Source organism: Cercospora kikuchii, assembly GCF_019650295.1.
Source record: "Cercospora kikuchii DNA, contig_00002, whole genome shotgun sequence".
NCBI lineage: Eukaryota > Fungi > Ascomycota > Dothideomycetes > Mycosphaerellales > Mycosphaerellaceae > Cercospora > Cercospora kikuchii.
Genome location: NW_025408583.1, coordinates 1,641,419 through 1,660,288, shown reverse-complemented (window position 1 = coordinate 1,660,288; position 18,870 = coordinate 1,641,419). Strand labels below are relative to the sequence as shown.

General features: G+C 52.9%; 7 protein-coding genes across 7 annotated transcripts; 4 read left to right on the top strand and 3 right to left on the bottom strand.

The window, feature by feature from the left end:
* Window positions 1-617: 617 nt before the first annotated feature.
* Window positions 618-2,244, bottom strand: CKM354_000286100 (uncharacterized protein; the record flags this gene model as incomplete). The annotated part of the gene is made up of 3 exons (XM_044798031.1): window positions 618-797; window positions 853-2,087; window positions 2,139-2,244. 3 exons carry the CDS (start codon window positions 2,242-2,244, stop codon window positions 618-620), a joined length of 1,521 nt encoding a protein of 506 aa, XP_044653966.1.
* A 754-nt stretch (window positions 2,245-2,998) lies between these two features.
* CKM354_000286000 (uncharacterized protein) lies at window positions 2,999-5,022 on the top strand (the record flags this gene model as incomplete). The annotated part of the gene is made up of 2 exons (XM_044798030.1): window positions 2,999-3,380; window positions 3,437-5,022. The coding sequence occupies 2 exons, from the start codon at window positions 2,999-3,001 to the stop codon at window positions 5,020-5,022; spliced, it is 1,968 nt and encodes a 655-aa protein (XP_044653965.1).
* Window positions 5,023-5,752: 730 nt separating this feature from the next.
* Window positions 5,753-6,707, top strand: CKM354_000285900 (uncharacterized protein; the record flags this gene model as incomplete). Its single annotated transcript, XM_044798029.1, has 3 exons — window positions 5,753-5,968; window positions 6,037-6,171; window positions 6,228-6,707. 3 exons carry the CDS (start codon window positions 5,753-5,755, stop codon window positions 6,705-6,707), a joined length of 831 nt encoding a protein of 276 aa, XP_044653964.1.
* A 2,592-nt stretch (window positions 6,708-9,299) lies between these two features.
* Window positions 9,300-10,709, bottom strand: CKM354_000285800 (uncharacterized protein; the record flags this gene model as incomplete). Its single annotated transcript, XM_044798028.1, has 1 exon — window positions 9,300-10,709. One exon carries the CDS (start codon window positions 10,707-10,709, stop codon window positions 9,300-9,302), a length of 1,410 nt encoding a protein of 469 aa, XP_044653963.1.
* A 753-nt stretch (window positions 10,710-11,462) lies between these two features.
* CKM354_000285700 (uncharacterized protein) lies at window positions 11,463-15,593 on the bottom strand (the record flags this gene model as incomplete). Its single annotated transcript, XM_044798027.1, has 1 exon — window positions 11,463-15,593. The coding sequence occupies one exon, from the start codon at window positions 15,591-15,593 to the stop codon at window positions 11,463-11,465; it is 4,131 nt and encodes a 1,376-aa protein (XP_044653962.1).
* An 817-nt stretch (window positions 15,594-16,410) lies between these two features.
* On the top strand, window positions 16,411-16,944 carry CKM354_000285600 (uncharacterized protein; the record flags this gene model as incomplete). The annotated part of the gene is made up of 1 exon (XM_044798026.1): window positions 16,411-16,944. One exon carries the CDS (start codon window positions 16,411-16,413, stop codon window positions 16,942-16,944), a length of 534 nt encoding a protein of 177 aa, XP_044653961.1.
* Window positions 16,945-18,042: 1,098 nt separating this feature from the next.
* Window positions 18,043-18,564, top strand: CKM354_000285500 (uncharacterized protein; the record flags this gene model as incomplete). Its single annotated transcript, XM_044798025.1, has 1 exon — window positions 18,043-18,564. The coding sequence occupies one exon, from the start codon at window positions 18,043-18,045 to the stop codon at window positions 18,562-18,564; it is 522 nt and encodes a 173-aa protein (XP_044653960.1).
* Window positions 18,565-18,870: the final 306 nt, after the last annotated feature.

Sequence of the window (18,870 nt, the reverse complement as noted above, 5' to 3'; positions counted from 1 at the left end):
CCTCTGGTCTCGCAGTGTACGGTCTGCACGACATACAATGCTCGATGTGACGAATCCCAAGACAAAAAGTACTCCACCAATCAATTTGATAATCATTTCCCGATCTGCAAGAAAAGCACGCACACTCGTCGCCATCGTGCATGAGAGAGCACTGGGCCAAAGCGTTCTTTCGGTCCAAGTGGACGTAAGCAGACCGATAACGATCACGGCGTTCCCCAAGTCGAAGGCCTCATACGTTCAGGCTCGCTAGTAACATTTTCCTTCTTGTGCTCTTGCTGGAGACTATCTTCCGTCTTCTGCAGGTCGTCGTTCCACGTCGAGGCGTCGTCTGTATCGTGGTCAGGAGCCACAACGCGAATGCTATGCTGCGCGTTGCCCCTTCGTCTCGTTCCCGCCAGCGCCGGGTGGACTTCCGATTGCTGTGGTGGTACCCGGCCATAATAAGCAGGGGAGTCGGGGCGCGGGGATGATTTGAAGGAGAATTGAGATGGTGAACGAGGGGGAAGAGGTGGTGGCGAAGGAGTTGGGGGTTTTGCTCCGCGAAGCGAGGACGTCTTCGAAGAACCAGCGCCCTCTTTCTTGGGAGAGCTGGAAGGAGTCGTGGGCGTGGGCGCTTTCTACGACGTCGACGCTGCCGGCTTCTCTTCCTGTGGCTTGTGTCCAAAGACGCTGTGGCGCTGCTTGTCCTTTTCCTTTTCTTTCTTCTTGTCTTCCTTCTTTTCGCGCTTCGCAGTCGCTTCAGCCATGAGCTGCTCGAATGCCATGAAGTCACCTTCCTCGTCTGGATCACGTTGGGCCTGTGCATTAAAGTCAGTATGTTTCGGATCTCAATAGTGATGTCGACCGACTCACCTTTGCAAACATCTCGCCAATAACGATGAGAGCATGGGCACGCTCGAGGCGCTTCTCTGGCTTCACTTTCTTATCGTACAAGACCTTGTCGCACACATCGCGGAGCACACCAGTGATTTCAAACTTGCTTCCTCTCCAAGCAGCAGCCAGAATCTTGCCAGTGACACGCTTCTCGTACTCGGCGCGTCGCTCATCGGTCCACTCCTCACCACCCTTCTCCTCTGCGCGGGCCATCTCCTCAATCTCCATCTGCGCAGATATCGCAGAGGAGACGGTGCCCCAGGTGTCCTTGACCATGTTTCCCTTATCCTTAAGTCTGCTGAAAAAGCCGCTGACGCCGCCAATCAATGGCTTCTGACTCTTGATATAGGTCGAAGCTTTGGCCACATATGTCTGTCCGATGGCGTGGAGAATCTCGATACCAAAGGACTCCATCTTCAGGTTCTCCACCTCCAGTCTCATCTTCTCGCGGAAGGCATCAGTGACGTCCTTGCCCTTATCAGTTTCGGTCCACACGCTCATGCGGTCGATGAGTTTCTTGGAGAGTGTCTCGATCCGCTCGTCCCGGATCTTCTTGCGTTCCGCCTCAAATGCTAGCAGCTCTTCACGTTGTTCTCTAGTCAAGCCGCCCTTCTTCTTCTCCTTTTCGCGCAGTAGTCTCTCTTCCTCCGTCATGCCGGCAGCAGCAGCGGCAGCCTCCTCTTCCGTTCTATCGGTAATAGCCAATCTGGTCGGGATGCCTGATGGGCGGGGTGTGGATGTGCCGGAGCCAGATGCGGGCTTCGAGTCGCGGATGGGAATGTCGTGAGCAGCGCCGGCAGCGTACTCGGGCGGAGCAGTCTCTGCATACGCAGGTGGTGGAGGAGGGGCTCCAGGCGTGGCATCTTTGGCGGCTTCGGCTTGCTTCGCTTTCGCAGCGTCTGAAGTAGCGGCGGCAGCTTCTGCTGTAGCGGCAGCACCTTCGGCTTCAGCGGCCTCTTGTTCGCGCATTGAGATCTCCATGCTCTTGGTCAAATCCTTCATCATCGAGATTTCGCCGATCCAGTCATGGAAGGCTTCGCCGCCGAAGATCATGGTGAAGAACTCTGCTGGGTCCTCGAAACCTGAGTCGGGCTTCGCGCCCTCCTTGCCAACTTGGTCATATCGCGATCGCAGTGCCTTGTCGCTCAGTACTTGATATGCCTCGCCCACGGCCTGGAACTTTTCGTGTGCGGTCGGGTCATCTGGGTTCTTGTCTGGAGGGTGTTAGCCATCACTCCACGGGGCGCACTTCGCAAGTCTCTCACCTGGGTGCAATTGGATGGCCTTTTTCCGGTAGGCCTTCTTGATCTCGATCTCGGTCGCGGTCGGCGGGACGCCGAGGGCGTCGTAGTACTCGGTGTCCACGACCATGTCGCTGCTGGCTGGGGTCAGAACTGGGCTGGGGTCACTGAATGTGCGGAGTGAAGAATGTCTATCTACGGGCAGAAGGCGGTGGTGGCAGAAGGTAGTCGTCGTGTACGCGGCAGTGCAAGAAAGTCCGCCGGCGGGCACAGGCGTGGAGGAAATGACGCACGCTTTGACACCTCAGCAGCCTTCGTCGTTCACGGCGTGCATGTGACAGAGCCCACGTCTGGGGAATACGCGGAGCGCGTGGCGGTGCTGTGGCATCGCTTCTCTACGGAGCATCTCATTCACTGCGCCTCTGGCCTGCTGCCACACTGTGTGCACCTGTATTGCCGATTGTACAGCTCTGGTCACTCCCATTGCAGAGCATCGGCCCCATCGCCGAAAGTCGCTCTGTCTCGGAACATATCTTCGTGCCCTCAACCGAATCCTGTGCCCTTCCAAGCCCCTCGCGGAGAATATTACCACTCAGAGACGAGACTTCAAGGCCATTTTGCTGCATGCATGACTGTGGTTGTGGGCAAAACACGTTCACCTGTTGCCCGCAATAGACTTTCGGCCAACGCCGCGCAGTCTGAGAGACACGGAAGTCGGGCTGTCAAGAGGTGCTTTGGCCGATCCCTGCATCACCGACATCGTCACTTATTATCTCGGACTGCGGAAATCATGGTTGGCTGCTGAGTGGTCCCATCAGACTTGCCCATTGTGGCTCCGTGTCCCAACCCGAGGTAGTAGGACGACTGTAGAGGAGCCGGCAAAAATGAATACTTTCCCTTCACTCCTCCAACGCTTCTATCATTCGAACCATTGTATCGCGAGAGCAGCACGCCTTACGACGCGCACCACACCTTCCTCGATACACCCCACGAAGTCAGCACGGAGACGAGCATTCGGCACGACCATGACGGGATCTCAACAATTGACGCTGCAGCGCATTGCCTTTACAGAAGCGATACAAAAACATGCTCCGGAGTCGACAGCAGTAGTACACTCCTTGAGCGGGAGATCGTTCAACTATGGCAGTCTGCTGGCAGATGTTGCATCGCGGAAAGAGCAGTTGCTGAAAGAGACGGGTAAAGATGCGGACACAATCGCTGGAGAACGCATTGCGTTCCTGGTGGAGAATAGCTACGATTATGCAGGTGTGTAGACGTCAATGGCATTGCCAAATCAAGAGCATCGAGCTGAGAATATACAGTCACCCTTCTGACATGTTTGGCCTCCAATGCCATTGCCGTGCCTCTCGCGCCTTCCTTTCCCGCAGGTGAGCTGCGGTACATCCTTGACCACAGCGAAGCCCTCGCTCTCGTCCACACGGGCAAATACTCCAAGTTGGCACAGGAAGTTCTGAGCGAGGGCCTGACGCATACACCATTGCGAGTGGCAGTGAGTAAGATCACCGAAGGTGCAAAGTCATCCTCGCAGGTCCAACTGTCCACTTCAACACCTGCTACAGAAGGTGGCATGATGCTCTACACGTCCGGCACCACAGCACGACCGAAAGGCGTCCTCCTCCCCACGTCTGTCTTGACGGCCCAGGCTCGATCATTGATCGAGGCATGGCAATACACTCCTCAAGACCATCTGCTGCATGTCTTACCACTGCACCACATTCATGGTACTGTCAATGCTCTCTTAACGCCCCTTCTGGCCGGTGCCACCATCGAATTCATGTACCCTTTCAACGTCGATAATGTCTGGAAACGCTTTGCGGCACCTTTCTTGAACGAGAAGGAGAAGAAGCCAATAACATTCTTCACTGTCGTTCCAACAGTTTGGGCCCGCATGCTACAATCCCACCCAGACTTACCTGAAGACCTCAAGGCCGCCGCCGACGAAGCTGTCCAGCGCAAACACCTTCGCCTTAACATCTCTGGCTCTGCAGCGTTGCCTACTCCAACCAAGAAAGCATGGACTGCCCTCTCATCTGGCAACGTTCTCCTCGAGCGCTTCGGCATGACTGAAGTCGGCATGGCACTCTCCTGTGGACTCTCAGATGTTGATCGCATCGATGGCAGTGTCGGCTGGCCCCTGCCCTCCGTTCAAGCCCGTCTCGTGGACTCCGACACTGGCGAAGTCATCACCAGCATCACTAAAGAAGGCGAAAAAGAACATCCAGGAGAGGTCCAATTGAAAGGCCCAACCATCTTCCGCGAATACTGGCGCAACCCCGAAGCAACGCAAAAAGAGTTCACCGAGGACGGATGGTTCAAGACTGGCGACATCGCGATCCGCAAAGATCTATCCCATATCGAAGGAGCAGGTACAGGCCAGAGCGGATCTTGGGCGACTGGACCCGCATACTTCATTCAAGGCCGGAAGTCCGCCGATATCATCAAGACTGGTGGCGAGAAGGTCTCTGCATTGGAGATCGAACGCGAGCTTTTGTCTCTTCCTGAAGTCGAGGAATGTGCTGTCGTTGCCTTACCCTCGGAAGCCTGGGGTCAGAAAGCTGCGGCCGTTGTGGTGTTATCCGAACAAGGAAAAAGTGCTGGCAAGAAGCGGAAGCGAAGAAACTCGGCCACCGGTGAGCAAGAGGAGACATCGGAGTGGAGTGCAATGGACATGAGAAGGGCGTTGAAGGATAAGCTGGTGGCCTACAAGATTCCTCAAGATATGAAGGTCGTGGAGAAGATCCCGAGAAACGCCATGGGCAAGGTTAACAAGAAAGAGTTGGTGCCTAAGGTCTTCGGCGATTTGGAGAGGATAAGGAGGAGGAGCATTAGTCTTGCGGAGGAGAAGGCATTGCAGAAGGCACTGGAGAAGGAAAGAGCGAGGTCATAAGTAGGAGATGAAATTTCGGGGGCGAAACTGGGAGGACGATGCATGGTTGATATAGATGGGCATCGGCCTTGGATGAAATGGACATGAGCATCAGTATAACTTAATCATCGCCATCATGAGTAAGAACGGCTGTTCTCCATCACACTTCCTCACTTGAGCTTGGCTTTCAGGCGTACTTAAGCTCATGAAGAGCACAACAGCTATTCCCTCGCACCTGGTGGGCGGAACACCGCAAGCCTCATCACCAACCATCGTTTCTCGACAAGCCCCTCTTCAACTTGTGTAACAGATTCGCAAGGCTGAGACGAAAGACATTTGCTGCCAAACGAATGTGGACCCTGAAACGCCACGCGTCGATCCTATTTTTGGTTGGTCATGGCGGGAATCTGGTGTGGCTAAGCTATGCATGGCGTAACAACAGACGACGAACGCCCGACCACTTCAGCCTTTCCAGCCTTTCTTGTCCTTGCAGACCACTTTCTTTCCTTCTCTTTTGGAATTGCGGCGCGAGGGACAGTAGCACCATTCATTGTATATTCGCAGTCAGGTCGCCGGATTGGAGATTGACGTTCGTTTTAATTCGCGACACATTTCACGAATACAGGCAAGAACGGTTCACGAGGCTGAAGACGAAAATCGAAGATCCAGAAGACACAAAACAAAGTCAAGACTCGTGGAGACGAAGTTGAAAAGATCTTCTGAAGTTCGTACGACCGGCAGTCGCTTCTCAATGGCACCCCCAACTCTTCTCCCATCCCTCGATCCAGATGGCTTCCCAATCTTCCAGCCCGAAACGATCCAGGCACAGCATCACCACCTTCTACGACGCGACCTCTCCGTCAATCAAACGCAAGCCGTTACAGTCGGAATGATAGGCGTATATGTCGTGGTCATCGCGCTACTGTGGAATATTCCTTATGTGAGGAATGTGCTGTGGCCGTTCAAGGTGCTTCTTTCTCCCAGAGACCTTAAGTTTTGCCAATCTGATCGCTGAGCACTGACGGAATTCTGTAGATGCTAACAATCGCCTTCCACGAATTCGGCCACGCCTTTGCGGCGAAACTAACAGGTGGAAAAGTCGAATCCATTGAATTAAATCCCAACGAAGGCGGCGTGACGAGAATGCGAGGCGGGAAAGGAGCGATCACTGCACGTCAACGACATCTCCATAACTTCTACACAGGTCTCGGCTAACAAGCGTTTAGCTTCCAGCAGGCTACCTCACATCCTCCCTAATTGGCGCCCTCCTTATTTTCGCGGGCTTCAACATCGTCGCCTCCAAAATCGCTTCTTTCGTCCTCGCTGCATGCTTCCTTCTGACCCTCTGGTGGGCTCGCAAAGACTGGCTCACCATCATCACGATCCTCCTCGCCACCGGTCTCTTGGTAGCCTGCTGGTTCATCGCTCACGCTCAAGCTCTGCGCTTCGTGGTGCTCTTCATTGGAACCATGTCGTCCCTCTACAGTGTCTGGGACATTTGTGATGACTTGATCTTGAGAAAGGTCAACTCGAGTGATGCGGTGCAATTTGCGAAGAGGTACGGTGGCAGTTCGAGGTGTTGGGGCGTGATCTGGAGTTTGGTAAGTGTATGTTTCATGGCGGTGGGTATTATTGCGGGGATTGCGGCTTTCAGGCAGGATTGGAAGCAGCAAGAGAAGGACTCGAAGGGGTTCATTCCGACGTGAGAAGAGAGGGATTTAAGAGAGGCGCCAGGGATTCAAAAGTATAAGACCCCTCTTTCGAGGGCACTCTACCAGTGACTCGAATCGTACCAGAACGTACCAGAAGTTCGCAATCAAAGCTTGTCTATCTGGTCTCTGGTCTTAACGGAGTCTTGAACTCATTGTGGTTTGCGCTCCGCGCCTCAAATATGCCCATCCCCGCGCTTGGGGAACTCGGGCGCCTGATCAGTGGCACCCCAAGCGTGGCGATGATCGCAAACACGACAAGAACATTCGTACGCCTAACTCGTATCCGGTGTACTCTGCTTCACACTCCTGGTTTCTGGTCTACGAAATGGTACCCTACTCGACCAGAAAGAAATCAACTCGCGTCCAAACCCATCTCGGGACGCCTTTCCATACTGATTCTTCACTTCGACGCGATTGCGACTGGGCCCTCCCTTGTCAATGTGTTGATTGCCGGGAAGAAGCCGAGCAACGAGAAAACGAACGCAGAGAAACTGCTAGAGTACCGATATGCCAAGTCTGCGAAATATCTCCCACAGCGCATGTATCATATGGAGCTCCGGTGCGGGCAATTGGCAGAACTGGCTATACTTCCTTTTGTGCTGAATGCTGGAGAAAAGCTACTGAGAAGAACAAAGAAATTGTAGAAAGGAGGGAAAGAAAAGAGCAGCAGTCCATGAAATCCATCAAAGGCATGGTCGAAAGCATGTTTCAGAGAGTGAGAGCAGTTGAGTCGACAGAGCAGATACCCATCGCATACGCAGTCGACAAGGATGTGCGGACGGCAAAGATTTCCAAATCTCGTCAATGGTGCCAGACAAGTGTGATATCGAATTTGAGAGAAGATCTGGAAATTGTCAAGGTGCGCAATAGGTGGATGTGCAGTAAGCAGAGAGCTGATGCCATGGATTTCAGGATGTTCGTCAAGTGGGGGCACGCCAGGCCTATGGAATAGATATCTTGCTCACCGGACACCAATCACAACGTGTCTTCGAGCCCTATAACAGCAAGGAATGGTGGTGAATTCAACCCTAGGCGCACTCCGCCTCAAGTCGTGCTAAAAGGACTTGCAAGTTGTTTGAACAGGTGCGACTGAGATACGTGTGCAGTAAACAGTAGATTGATGCAATTGATATTCGACTTTAGGCGCAATGGAGGTCTTATTTAGTCGAACGTGGCGATTCCCCAGATAGGGGCACGTGAGAAGAGAATCGACGATGATGGCAATGATCATAGTGAGGGCATTCAGAGAGGACGGCCAAGAGTGGAGCGAGTGTAATGCCTCCTCATCTTATCGACCAACCGATATTGAGAGTGGAGGACCAGGATGCTGATAAGTCGCGGTTGTGCAACATTGAAAGCTCTGAACCTTGGTCTGTGCATCTACGCGCTCTGTCCGATGTTGAAGGTTGCACTTGAACATGCCAAACAAAAAACCGATTTGCCATCACAATGGCAAATATCAAGATGCACTTTCGATTCCCTTCCATCTTCCAAGGCGGACTCCTCTGCCATGGCTACGTCAGATCTACGTATCGGCCATTCCCACAAGCTCAATGGACCTCACTTACTTCACATTGGCAGCCTAGGAGAGCTTTTCACATCATCTATCATGATCCCGACAAATGCTCAATCCAGAAGAATCATGCTGGTGATGGAATCTGTGATTTCTGCAACACTGAGTCCATAGAGGATGACAACGACAAGTCCAGCCCAAGGTCTCACTCGAAATACGGCGCAAAACCTTCTTGCTCTCAGTGGCGACAATACTACTCCGATCTGGACCACGTTGAAACGGATATGAGATGGTATCTGCGAGAAAATCCAAAAGTCAAGGATCGAATGTCTAGCATGTTGGAGAGTGTAAGGGCAATCGAGTCAAAAGAGGAAGTTCCACTAGCATACGCAATCGACAAGTATGCGAGGTCTCGGGGTTTGGTAGGGAGGCGGGATGTCCAAAGCTTGATCAAACTACTAGGGGAGGATTTGCAGATACGACGTTCGAAGGGTTGGAAATGTAATAAACACAGAGTCGATGCGATGGACTGGTTGCTCTGGGCGGACCTGCATGAATGGGAATGGAAAGAACGGGAAAGAGAAGAGGAAGGAGAACAGGAGCGACTTTACGCGTCTGGGAAGAGCCCCTACCGGACCAGGGCCGAAGCTAAAGCGCAATTATTCAGAAAAATGGGCCTTGACATCGGCTGGCGTCCAGACGACCAGTCCCAAACAGACTGTACTGGCGTCCAGACGGCCAGACCCAACGACAAAGACACTGTAACATCCTTATTGGAGAAGATGGGACAATTGGAAGCTTTTCAAGATAGTCCGAATTCGGTATCTTGCTCACATGCTAAGAGGCCGTTCCTGCACGTGTCGACGAAATAGGGTGTCCTGGTGGTTTGGAACACTGGAACGACTGCTTAACACCTAAATGGCCCTCTACGGGTGTACACATAGTATCTTTCTGATGGCGTTCCTGGTCGTTCGTACAATACTGCAGGAGTTGGGCACAATGCCAGAGGGAGCACTGTGCGACAGTGGATGAAATTCTGCCTGTAACGACCACTCCAATAACGAAACAACCTCTTATGACCTGTAAATTCCCTTCGCCTTCTCTCTGCCCTCATTCTCATCATCGTCACCGACGACCAACCCATCCTCGCCCTCCTCATCTTTTCCTTCCTCCCATTTTGTAATAACAATCCATCTCATCTTCTGCGTAGCCTCTTCTTCCTTATCCTTCTTCGGCTTACCAATTTTCTTCTGCTCTTTCTCTACTCTCTTACCCCTCTCCCTCTCAAACTTCCTCGTCTCCTTGTCCAGCTCCTTCTCCAGTCTCTCCTCTTCCTTCTCGAACTCCCTCATGATCCTCTCTCGATCTTTCTCAGATACGTTGTCTCCTCTCCTCGCCAGTTTGGTCTGAAATTTAGTTCGTTGACTCTCAAGGTGAGATTCTAGCTCATCGAGTTTCTCTGCGGCCTTTCGAGAAGATTTCTCCGCTTCACGATGTTCTTTCGTCCGTTTCTCAATGGCTTTCTCGCGTTTCTGAACTTCCTTTTTCTGTTGCTTCGATGCCATGCGCTGCGCTTGCATCGTGCCCATCTTCGCCAGAAGATTGCTTGGTGGGATGAGGGCGGGGACGTTGAAATCCAGCGGAGCAACATAACCCTCCAAGGCGCGCATACGTCGTGTACAAGCGTCTTCTTGCGGCACCTGATGGCAACTTGGGTCTGCGAGATGCTCTTCCTGGCCTGCAATTTCCAATTCTTCGACCACCCTCGGTGGCAACTTCAATTGTGCCGCACCAGCTACGCCACCAGAAGCATAACCAACTCGCCCCAACATCTCTTTTGTCCCGCAAATCTTCACAAACCACCCCTTCGGCTTCCAGAAATTTTCATTTGCCAGCTCTAGGAACTTCCGGGATCTTGCTAGACTCGTTGCAGCACTGCTCAGTCCCGCAGCAATTTCTACTCCCATGCCGACCCAGGATACAATCGGGAGCCAGTATAAGTTTCCCATGATTTCTCCGGCAAGACCAACAGATTCGAGAGCAGGATTGGCGACCCAGACGGAGTTGAGATTGTCAAGGAAGGCGAGGAAATCTGTTTGGGAGATTTTAGAGGTGGTTTGGAGGGAAGTAGGGTATGATCGGACAAAAGGGGAGTGAAAACTTCCTTCCGAGGAGCGCGCCGTCTGGGGAATCACGATCGGGATATCCCTTGGCGCTTGAGCTAGATGATGCTGCTGGCGGGAGCCATAAGGGGAGAGTGCGTTGAGACTGCTAGGCCCAGAGCTTGTTGAGGGTGACGGTATGATCGGTCTCCGCTGTATCGTTCCGGGGCTGAGTTCCATGTACGGCGGTGGTGGGTTCATGCTTGCATCCATCACGTTCTGGGACGATACGAACACGGTTGTAGCATCTCTTCCATTCTCTTCGGTCGGCTCTCGTTCCGTGTCGTACGGTCTGACAATCTGCAGCAAAGATCTAGACATGGCCTCAATAATTCATTCTCAAGTAGAAGATATCGAAACCGTCGGCCTGGTCGTCTTAAGTATATACTTTTCTGTTCATCTCACAGAGCGACGTCGCTGCCGCCTGGTGTGATGAACGCAAACGAGCAGGATCAATCATCCTTCTCAGCTGCTGCATGCCCAGTGCATCGCCCATAGCTGAAGGATCTTGGCGTGCATACCAGCAATGCATGGTTTTGCAGCAGATGTTCAAGAGCGCCAAGTCTTCGCGGCGAACATAATGCTGTAGGCCCAGCATGGCTCGTGAAAGGCGTTCGATGATTTGGTTGGTACCCCGGACGCACTGCATCAAGAAGGATCAATTGTGTGCGCGGGGACCGCGGAGGTGGTAGGCGGTACAGCAACCTGTCAGTGTCCTGAACAAGGTTCGATAATCGGAGGCGACGAGTTTTGTTGATTGCTGCGCCTCGTACTATGCTTGAGCCACGACGAAGTCGTCGAGTCAGTCAGTCCGTGTCGACAAGATGCGTCTTCTGCTTTCACACTGGTCTGTTGCGGCGAAGGATGCCCATCCTGGAGATTCTGGATCTTGGCAAGTCGTCCTTGGAAGCAGTTGCTTCTCTCTTTGCAGGAAAGAGGGCTAGAGACATGTCAACATGTTTACAAAAGATATGTACAAATCTATCTCTATAACTCCGACACTTGTGTATCCAAAACTTCATATATCCAGGGTATCATCACATCATTATGCAATCAGGTAAACAGAGATCGCCTTCACGACCACCTTAACCACTTTCTCCTCCTCGTCGCTTTCTCACTCCCCTGCTCGCTCTCGTCAATAACCATCTGCAAGTCCACGAGATCATCATCTTCGTCGTCCTCGTTCCTCGCCATTCTCTCCAGTTTTGCCCGGATGGCCGGGTCCTGCTCCATCTCCTGCCAAAGCTCTAATTCCAGATCTTCCGCATTTCCATTTCGATTGCGATGCCACTTCGTAAACTTCCACGGCGGCCAACACCTCGCCAGCACCAGGTTTCTCTTCGCAGCAGCGTACACCCACTCCATCGTACATAGCACTCCAAATGCCAGCAAAAGCGTCAACCACCACATCGGGTCCTGACCAAAGACGTACTGAAATCCGCCTTTGACGTTGTAAGGACTGATGTTGTTCCCGTAGACAGCTGACATGAAACCGTTCCACGCCCACCATCCGCCGACGGTGACGAAGAAAGATACCGCAACGATGAGAGTCTTATAATGCGCTTCAACGACCAGACATTTCCAATTCGTCCAGACGATGCCAAGACTGAAGCACAAATCTCCAAGTGCAAAGAGACCAGTATCGCCCATGACATTGTAGCGACCATAGGAGACCCAAGAGACGAACCAGACGATAGTACCTTGCACACACGCGTGAAACATCCACGCGACGTACATTCTCAGGTTCAAGCTGTGGTTGCGCTGCCCGTGCACGTATAGCTCCGGTATAGCTAGCAGAGTATCCGGACGAAGGTCCTGCTCGAAAATGCCAGGGACGATGACGCAGAGACTGGTGAAGAGGGTGTTGAGGACTGTCAACGACCACATCTCGTAGAGAGAGGTACCAGTGAACCCAGCATGCTCGCAGAAATATGCCTGCATTAGATAGAAGAACATTTCTTTCCAGAAGGTCAGGAGGATGAATTTGGCTGTGCGGATGTATTGGTAACGGCCGTGGACGAGAAGGAGGCGTTGTAGGAAGCGGAATTGAGCGATGCTGAAATCGGCGACGCGCGCAGCTTGGAGGCCTTCCTTGCCTGAGATACCAACTCCTACATGTGCGCTTTGTAACATGGCGACGTCGTTGGCGCCATCTCCTATCGCCAACGTCAGGCCTGGCAGCCGAGCGCGGATGCCTTTGACGATGTCTGCTTTTTGCGATGGTGATGCGCGACAGACGATGACGGAGTCCACGTTGGCGATGAGGGTCGTAAAGAAGATGAGACGGAGCTGCGTGTCAGTGTCAATGACTGCAAGAGTTTGCCCGTCCACAACGACCACTCGATGACTGTCGGTCTCGTGTACAATCTCGCTCATCTGTCTTTGGAGATCGCCCTTGGTGGTGTCCAAAATGTAGATCAGCGAAGCAGGCTGACAAATACGGGCCGAGTGAGCAATGTTGATAGCCGTTTCGCGTTTGTCACCTGTCAGCATCCAGATGCGAATGTTGGCGCGCTGCAATCTGTCAATCGTCTCTGGCACTCCGTCCTGTAACTTGTCCTCGATCGCGGACGCGCCCAACAAGTCCATGCCTTGTTCGATGAGCTCGCCGGCAGCCTCGATGCGTTCTTGTCTACCCACAAGAGAGGTCGTTGCCTCCTTGTACACTTTGCTCCATGTCTGGTACTCGTCCAAATTCAAAGAATTGTGAGCATAGAGGAGAGTTCGCAACCCCTCTGTAGCAAAATCATCGATGTGTTGGAAGCATTTCGAAAACAGCGCCGCATCATCCGTGCGTTCCGCAGCTTGTAAGTCATCCTGAAGGCTACCAGGGTCGAAGCTGATTTTGGGCACCTCTAGCGTCGCTCTTCCTATGGCCATGGACGGCCGAAGGTCAGTTGACTTCGCACGATCGATCGCCATTGATGGGCGAACATCCATCGAGCTTCGGTTGCGCAGGAGACTAGGTCTACCACCAAAACTGTTCCGACCTTCCTGCTGCATACTCTTCCGGAGTTGTTGTCTGCCAATGTCCATACTGCGACGAACTTCAGCCGATTTGCGCACCGCGAGCTCTGATTGACGCAGTCGTGGAATGATTGCACTGTCGGCGCCCTTTGTGACAAGCCAGATCTTGCCGTCAGGACATCGTACGACGATGCTCATACGCTTCCTCTTGCTGGTAAACTCAATCACCTCCAAGATCTCGTACGCTTCCCTCGTTTGATTTGAGCCAGTTCCAACAAGAAGCTCGATACGCTGGGAAGAGCGATTCACAAGCAAATGGCCGAGCTCTTGTGCAGCACGAACGAGTGCCACTTCATCCGGTGATGAGGCTTGGAACTCAATTCTGTCGTCTTTGACCTCAGGTAGGGCAGTGTGACAGAGCGCCATGCCGAGAATGAACTCTTTCGCCTTGCGTGCCATATTCGAGTGCGGGTCATTTGAAATGAGCTGCATCAGTTCCGTGGTAGTCCTTTGTGCTTGCCAGTATTGCCGGACCGACCTCCTCGACAGAGCTTGCGAAGGTCGCGGGTCGTGTGCAACAGAAGTTGAGCGCGATGTCATTTCTCGAGTTTCAACAACCAGTCCCGGGCCAGGCTTCTCGCTGCAGTCCGTGGAGATTTTTGAATTGCTGCTTTCGGTGCTTGAAGGCGACAAGTCCAGTCCATGTGTCCACACAATGCCGCCAATGCTCATTGCGCGGAAGTTCATGATATTGTCCGTGAGTGTTCCGGTCTTGTCAGATAGAACGTAACTGATCTGGCCCAAATCTTCAAGTATCGTGTTCGTGTTGCAGCTCATTGGCGTATTCGAAGTCTCGTCGAACATTTCCACATCACTCTGTACCATGAGCCTCTGCCCAACTTTGACAATCTCCAAGCTCACGTACAGAGCGAGGGGAATGGCATTGTTGAACATGATGAGGAAGCCGATGATGATCTGCTGGAAGCCCGGCGCAGCATCATTGAGATACCAAGCGCCGGTCTCAAAAGAGTCGTGCCATAGCAGGTAGCCGCAGGACAACCCTATAGAAAGCACCACGACATAAAAGATGAGCGTGAGGACTACCTGGTTCGCATACCTCTCCAATCGAGGAGTCTTCGCGGCCGCGTGGTGATTCGAATTCATGCGGATCTTGCACTCTTCGCCCGTGTTGATCACCAGTGCATATATGTAGCCAGTGTTTCGCAGCACGCTGCCTCGAAAAACGACTTCGTTCAGAGTCAACGGCATGGATTTCCCTTCAATAGTAAGCTTGCCATTGAAATCGTACAGGTCTTTGTTTGGGTCTTCCACGCGTAGGTCCGCTTGAACGTGTCTCAGATCAGTAACACTTCCGCAACTGTTTAGCAAATCCGGCAGAGCTTGCTTGCTCTTCAATGTTGTTTCGCCATCCAGTGCCATGGTCTCGATGAATGCTACGCCATTCTCGCCATTGCTGTACAACAGAATGACGTCTGCAGGTACGGGCTCGTCACGCCTGAGCTTCAGAATGTCGCCAACCTTGATATTATGCCATCGAGTCTTGCAATCCCATGCCAGCTCGTCGTCTTCATCTTGCTCTTTCGCCAGAATGGGCTCCGCACTGCGTGTGCCAACCCATCGCAGTACAGACAGCTCCGAGATTGACCTTGTCAACGGCCTCCTTGCCTCTTCTTGTTTGTCCACATGCTCTTTCGGGCGCAGAACCCTAGCAAGCTTGTTGTTCTCTACCTTGTCCATGCGATGTCTGCACCAATCATCGTAGCCCTCTTTCAAGATCGTGATGAGGATGAAGAAGGTCAATGGCAGAATAGTGGTGTAGTTTCCCGTAGTACTTAATCCAGGGATTGCTTGAGGCACGCCAATGCAGATAAAGTAGAAGTTGTGCAGCCTCGTCGCCTGGAAGAAGAACTGCTTGGGCACAAAGTCCCAGATGGTGTAGCGACTGGATCGGATGGTATTCGATAGAAAGGCATGTCCCCTCCGCTCATCCAACAGCGGCTTCTCATGGAACGCCCGCAATGGCACATGTCGGCCATCCTTGGAGGGAGGAAGTGGTTTCTGGCGCAGTAGGAGCTCGATGATGTATCGTTGGTAGCACAACTCGGCGGGCTCGGCGACGTGCTCTCTGAACCATGTCGTGCCCTTCTCGGTGCATCGTGCTATGCTCCCAGGCCTGTCGTGGCCAACACCACCACCCTGGCCGTCCGCGCGTCCCATGGTCGCCGTCTGCCGCCGCTGCTGGCCGTCCAGTCTGTGGTTACTGCAGCAGCCGGAGCATCTTCCGTCTTCCGTCGTGTCCTGCAACGAGCGTGAGTGGTCCAAACGAGTGACACCGAGGGTATTGAGCAAGAAGAAGAAAGAAGGATGGACTAGGAGGAGGTAAGAATGGGACTGGCGCGTCTCACTGCCCGCCTCAATTGCCTTGCCTTGCCGCCACGACTCGCTTACAGCAGACTACAATAGTGTCACCCGGTGGCATGCGTTCTCCGGCTTTCGCTTCTCCACACACATTTGCAAGACCTGAGCCGTGTCCACTTCACCTTTCATCATTGGGTAGGTAGTGCTGCCGTCGGCTGTCTCGAGAGTCCAGACTTCATCCGCTGAGGCTAAGACGCTGTCAAACACGCTGGAGAGCTAGACTGCGCCAAGATGAGGAGACAGCCACAACAGCACTTCGGCGGCTGTGGCAGCGGGAGTTTTCAGCCTCATGCCAGCCGCAAGACCAATAACTCGAACACAGATATGAGGCGATCTGGATGAGGGCAGGACTGTAGGGCACGCATGGTAGTTCGACCTCAATGGCCGTCGGCGTGAAGATCTTCCCAGGCCAAAATCGTCCGGCAAGCTTCGCCAATGAGCTTGCGCAGAGAACGCCGTGATCAGCCTCAGCTCAGCGGCCAAGGAAGCTGAACAACGACCATGGCAGCGACGACTGTACAAGCAGCAAGTCGAGGACCATAAAACCCACGACCATCCCTCCCATAACATCCTGCACCCCACCCAGGCAGCCTTCAAAGAACGTCGACCGGCCAAAATGCAAGACCCACAAGTAGCAATCGCACAAGAAGCCAGCCAGAACGAGCAACCCATCCACATACGCATCGAGCAGATCATCCGCGCCGCCTTCCACGCCATCAACGAACGCGACTTTGCGCCCACCTCAGAGCCCTGGCATAGCAGCTTCTCTCCCAACTTCGCCGATGACTGCAGCGGCATTCCGCACGAAGCCAGAGTCTACATCGCCAAACAGTATCCCGGCGACATTTCCGACCTCGATATCGACTTACACGTCTCTAAACTCGTGACAAATCTTCAAGCATTCTTGCACGTCGAGCAATTACTTTCCAATGCCTGCCCGGAATATCGCTATGAAGTTGGCGAGGAGATGCAGGTTTCTGTAATTCGAAAAGCAAAGTATGCTTCTGTCATTGCGCACGTGCATATGCTAGGATTGCCGCCCGGGACGAGACGACCGAGTGTGACACTGTTCGAATTTGAGAGGGACGCGAATGGAGGCTGGTTATGCGTGAGGAGTAAGAATATGCCGGGGCTGCATCAGATGGATTGATGGGAGTTGTGCTCGCACAATAACTCTACGCTGGGCGTTCGCACTCTGAGCGTCAATAATTCAACGAAGCGAGCTCGACGTCGCTTGCAAACCCGGTTCCGCCGGTCTTGCTTTGCTACACTAAGACCAGCTTTACTAAAAGTACGCCCACAGCGACGATCACTATGACCAGAATCCTGGGCCCCAGACACGTGCGTCTCGTCCGCCAGACTGCAAGTCCGCTCTATCGACTCCTCGCTTAGAATTAGCTAGGCTAGGCTGTGGACGAGTGAATCCGGCAAAGATCACATTGACTTTAACTTCATCCTGCGTTGTTCCTACAGTACAAGCGATGCCTTGGGACTTAGTGCTAGTAGACTGATGAGAAGAGCAAACGCTACGGAAAATTTCTCCACACACCCGACAAGCACCTCTGCGCACCGCAGTCGTCTACGAAGGATGCAAGCTGCATAGGATCTTCAACCAGGTCTTGGCATTCATCCATTGGTGCATTGGTCGGTAGCTTAATAGCATTTGCTTCGCCTGCCTCTTTTGGCTTGGGCAGTTTCAGCCAGATGTAGGTTCTTCCACCATCCAGCGAACGGAATAAGAGACATCTGACTGCTGTGCATATAGAGGTTGTCGAAGCAGATGTATGAGACACGGGAAGTCTGGTTGACAGGACAACGATTATGGTATCGATCTGCCTCTTCGGTCCGTCGAAGGAGAGGAAGAGGTAGCATACCAGGACCATGGATACTGGAGAGGTGGAGGGAAGAGCGATCACCAGCCACGAGTGGTATTGTTCGTGCAAAGCAGAGACACCAACCACGGAGCATCATGTCGCACGAATGATACAGGTCTCCGGTCGAAATGCCCAGCGATCATACATCGATGCTGAGACAGGCGGTGACAGATCAATGGCAAGTCTGTACAGCGCCAGCAACGATATCCCAAGTATAAAGGTCCACTGCCTCGCACATAGATATACACAGCAAGAAACAACAGAAGTTCCAAGTTGCAGCGTCAAAGACTCCATCCTCCACCACCATCCATCCTTTCACTCAGCACTCAAACTTCACCAATCACTCAGCACTCAAACTTCACAAATCACTCAACATGCGCGTCTCTCTCCTGGCCACCTATCTCCCCTTCGCCTCAGGAGCCATAACCTGGAACCTCGTCAACCGCAACCCCAACCCCAGCCCCGACGAAGCCGATGCCTACGACCGCATCACATCAGCCATGAACGCCGCCCTCTCCCGCTGGGCCATACACCCCCGCATCACCAAATCCCTCTCCGTCAGCTACGTCCCCGGCGTCCCCACCGCAGACGCCAACTACGCGGGCAACATGCGCTTCGGCTCCGACCGAGCTTACATGACTGAAGGCACAGCATTGCACGAGGTTTCGCATACACTGGGCATCGGACAGACGGGCGCATTTTTCGATCGCTGTGAGAGAAATGATTGGCCTGGGGCAACGAGGTATTTGCAGAGTGTGGATGGGCCGGATGCGAGGCTTTCGTGCTATGGGCAGCATGTTGGGCCGTATGGGTTGAATTTTGACAACGAGTTTAGTGAGACGGCTTTTCAGAGGCATGTGGAGTTGATTGTGGCTATGTTGGATGATGGAATGTGAGGTTCAAGTGTTTGCTTGCACTCGGGAGGGCAGGAGATGTCTCGAAGGGTCGTTGCGAGGAAAACTGGAAGGGTGACTGATAGGAAGATTGAACACTCTGGGCCATGATTTTTTAGTTCGTGACGTACATTTCGTATTTCTCTGCTATGCTTGACAAATTTGCTACCACTTTCGACAACCGTTTCACCCTACAGGTTTCCAAATTTGCAAGCACGCCTGTTTTGATCGCGTCGTTAGCGCAAATCAGTACTACTCCAGTAGTGGCTCGTCATTGCGTCCTCCAGACTGAATCAGTTCGGAGCGTGG